The sequence below is a fragment of the Arachis ipaensis genome, chromosome B10 (genome assembly GCF_000816755.2).
Source record: "Arachis ipaensis cultivar K30076 chromosome B10, Araip1.1, whole genome shotgun sequence".
NCBI lineage: Eukaryota > Viridiplantae > Streptophyta > Magnoliopsida > Fabales > Fabaceae > Arachis > Arachis ipaensis.
Window position 1 is genome coordinate 134,769,597 of NC_029794.2, and position 3,922 is coordinate 134,773,518.

At 34.4% G+C, this 3,922-nt stretch overlaps 1 protein-coding gene across 2 annotated transcripts; it reads left to right on the forward strand.

Annotated features, from left to right (window-relative positions):
* Nucleotides 292-3,357, forward strand: LOC107624112 (50S ribosomal protein L15). 2 transcript variants are annotated; one of them, XM_016326573.2, is made up of 6 exons: nucleotides 349-458; nucleotides 1,108-1,219; nucleotides 1,342-1,813; nucleotides 2,351-2,434; nucleotides 2,518-2,607; nucleotides 2,820-3,357. In XM_016326573.2, the coding sequence occupies exons 3-6, from the start codon at nucleotides 1,409-1,411 to the stop codon at nucleotides 3,084-3,086; spliced, it is 846 nt and encodes a 281-aa protein (XP_016182059.1). In that variant the 5' UTR covers nucleotides 349-458; nucleotides 1,108-1,219; nucleotides 1,342-1,408; the 3' UTR covers nucleotides 3,087-3,357. The 2 variants fall into 2 exon arrangements, with proteins under 2 accessions (XP_016182058.1, XP_016182059.1); XM_016326572.2 differs by lacking the exon at nucleotides 1,108-1,219 and having other exon boundaries at nucleotides 292-458.

The window sequence follows — 3,922 nt, forward strand, 5'->3', positions numbered from 1 at the left end:
TAGCTAATTGATAATAAAAAACAATAAATTTTGTTAGCTTTTTAATATTTTTTATTTATAATTATGTTAAATGTTATGTGATATTAATTAAATTAAAATTTTAAAAATTATATAAGTTGATCTAGTAAGACTGAATTCAACATCTTAATTAAGGTTAAGGTTGCCGATGATGAATCAATAGGCAATATTCACAAGACTTTTTTTTGGTCATGACAATATTCACAGGGTTATAAAAATACAAATAAATGGGCTTTGTAGTATAATTGGTTTTTGGGCCAAAAGGCCCATCGGCCCAATTTTAAAGAGAAGTGGAGATTACGGCCCAAGAGGGTTTTTGTCGAAACCTCTCTTCTCTCCCATTTCTCAGCCTTAAGCCTGCTCTTCGTGCCTTCGTCTCTCGCCGCTCACCGTCGTCCAACCGCCACACCTTCCTCACCGTCGCCGTTTCCGTCTGACAGGTACGCCATGGTTTTCCATTTTTTTTGCTTTGATTTGACTGTGAAATGTGAATCATGGATTAAAGAAGAAAAAAAAAAAACTGAGATTGTGACTATTGAATATTTGCGTCTGTGACTGTTTATTTGGGAGCGATGGTTGTGAAGGTTGTACTCTTATTAATTATTATGGCTTGATGCTAGTTTGTTAACATCATTTCATGGATCTTTTGGTTTGAGGTAGTGAGTAGTGACTTCTAATTCATAGTTTGGTGAATTGAATTGGGGGCTTTACTCTGCATTCTCTCCATTCTGTTATTGCATTGGTGCCAAAGCTTTTTTGTTCTTCTATGGTGTATACATTGCATTTGTGCTAGGCTTTATGTAAAAACAATATTGAGCTCCCTTCTTTATAATTCAAAGCAGCACAAAAATGCTATGTACACACAAAAAAAATCCACCATTATCTATTTGTGTATAAATACATGTGTTGTTTAACTTATTTTCAATGTGTATTTTGTATTTCAACATGGATTCTAACGGATGGCGGATTTGGTGACTGATTTTTAGTGTATAGGTAGCATAGTTGCAAATAGAAAATATGTATTTGTTACTTCCAATCTGTGTTCTGTTAGGTGTAATTCTAAAGCTTTTTTTTTTTTCCTTCAATTAGGGGATTTGAATTTAGAAATAGTTCAATTTGGATTGGAACTGTTGGATTCTACTTGATGTTGGTTTAGTGAAGTTGCTGTGTGTGCTAAAGTTTGTTCAGTGTTGGAAGTGTGGTGTGTGGTATTATGGTTATGTTTCTATTATGATGGAATTCATTCTCATGCTTGAAAACATAAGTGGCGTTGTTCATTTGATTTTCTGACATCATCTTTTGTTCTGTTTTGCTTGATCTTAGGTTAGAAGTAGTTACCGGCTGAATTGTCACTCTTTTCGTGGGTGAAAGATTAGAGGGAAAAAAAAAGATGCTCAGAAGAAGGCTCACTGTTCTCTCGACATCAATTATCAGAAGCTCAGTTTGGGGAAAACCTAGTCCCACTTGTCCATTGGTCCAATTTCCTCATCCCTCAAAGCTCCTTCAATATTCCAAGTCTCATGCAACACTTTACCCCAAAGTACACCCAGAATTTCAAGGTTTTAGAGCTTACAGTCTTCTAGCTTTGAATGATCTGAGAGATAATGTGCCGAGAAAACAGAAGACAAGAAAGGGCCGTGGGATTGGGTCTGGAAAGGGAAAGACTGCTGGGAGGGGTCATAAGGGTCAGAGAGCCAGAAAAGGATCGAAATTGGGTTTTGAAGGAGGTCAAACTCCACTTCGTCGAAGAATGCCCAAACGTGGTTTCAAGAACCCATTTAGTCTCACTTTTCAGGTATATTTTCTTGTTTGTATATGTTTTCTCTTTTTGTCTGATACTAATACTACAAATAATAGGAATTCTAACTATAAAGATTGCATCTGCTGCACCCGAAATAATTTCTTTTGTTTAGGTATTTTAATTGGATTGGATTGTCAGTGCAACTGGGAAAGTTTCTCCACTTGATGAATTATCGAGGGAAAGTGAAGTTTTTTGCTGCACATGACTATTTCAAATGCTTATTTTGGGTAGTAATCGTTTATATGCAATTGTTGAAAAGAAACAGGTCTAACCAACATTTAGTTCCCTCTGGTTGATATATTTCAGCCATGGATTTACAAGCAGCAGCTTCGTCAATTGGTTTCTATATGCATATTTCAATTCTGTAACTTCTGTTATTTAGATGTCTTAATATGTTTTATTCGATGGTGAAAACATGACCATGGGTTCAGCTTGTATTATTGAACCTCTGCTTTCAATCCATACCATTTCTTTCTCAATATATCAGCTATCCACGAGCTATATTCTTACCCTTTATTTCTTTTATTACAGCCAGTAGGTTTGGGAAAAATTGCATGGCTTATCAATGCAGGGAAGATAGATTCTTCTGAATTGATTACAATGAAAACACTCAAGGTTTTTTTACTGTTACCTCGCTTCAAGTAGATGTTCTTTGCTTCATGTGTTTCCCCTTAATCTGATCACTATTGTTACCATAGGATACAGGAGCAATTGGGAAGCAAATAAAAGATGGAGTAAGATTGATGGGGCGTGGCTCTGATCAGATCAAGTGGCCAATTCATCTAGAGGTAGACTCTGATTTCGAGGTTTTATAAGTGTTTCGAGGATCTTAATCATGCATTTTTACTGTTAATTAGTTAGAATTAACATTCTATTATCTCTATTTCTTTTTCCCTGTTCTTAATGTCATAACTCTAGTTGGGGTTTAATTTTTTAATACTTAAGTTGCAAATTTGTTAGATATAGAACAAGTGTTTTTTTAAACATAATGAGTTTGCAGGTATCAAGGGTTACCGTGAGGGCTAAGGAAGCAGTTGAAGCAGCTGGTGGTTCTGTCAGAAGAGTGTATTATAACAAGCTGGGCTTCCGGGCACTGCTGAAGCCGGAGTGGTTCGAAAAGAAGGGAAGGTTGCTGCCAAAAGCAGCTAGACCTCCGCCGAAACTGAAGGATAAAGTTGATAGCATTGGCCGGTTGCCGGCGCCGACTAAACCAATCCCGTTTTTAGTTGAAGGGAGCAATGATATTACACCTCCTCAGCTTAGTTAAACTGAGATCATGGTATTATTTGTAGAATTTTTAGCTAATTCAGAACGAGAGATAAATGAATTTCCATTGGAAAAAAATGGAATGAGAAATTTTCTTGTGATTTGTTTTTTCTTTTTGTATCATTTTTTGTTTTAAGGAACTGAGATTGGTTACCTAAGAGAGCCTTGTTTTGATGTGTATGTGGATAGGATCTTTGCTTAATTCAGTCGATTAGGGACCTAAACCTTGATTAAGTGTACTAATTACACGAATTGATTTTCCATTCCATTAACCATAGGTCAACTTAAAAGGTTGACTTTTTACCAAAATATTTTTTAGGGTTTTAACCTTAAGAAGCCAAGAATAACATCTATATGAGTGGATTTTTATTCACTTGTTTTTCAGTGCCAATTTAATTACCTGTTTTACTGAGTAAATTAGAGACTATACAAACAAGTGAATTAGGGCCCGTTTTGGAACTTCAAATGTAATTTTTTTGAATTTTTGACTTATGAAAAGTAGTAGTATTAATGTCTGGTGTAATTTTTAAAATCAAATTGCAGTTTTCTAAGAAGCTATTTAGGAGCTTATAGAGAAGTTAAAAAAAATGATTTCTTTCATAATACTATTATTTTTTATCACATTTTTATAAAATAAGCAATTTTAAAACTAAAAATCCAAATACAAAATAACTTATTTATAAGTTACTTTTAATATAGTTATTTATTGCTTAAGTTATTTTTTCAAGTTGTTTTTCCAAACTAGACCTTAGTATCGAGACGGTGAGACCTTTGATGCGTGCTTTCGATCATATTTTGAATTTCAAAAATGTTATAAATTATGCATTAAAAATTAGT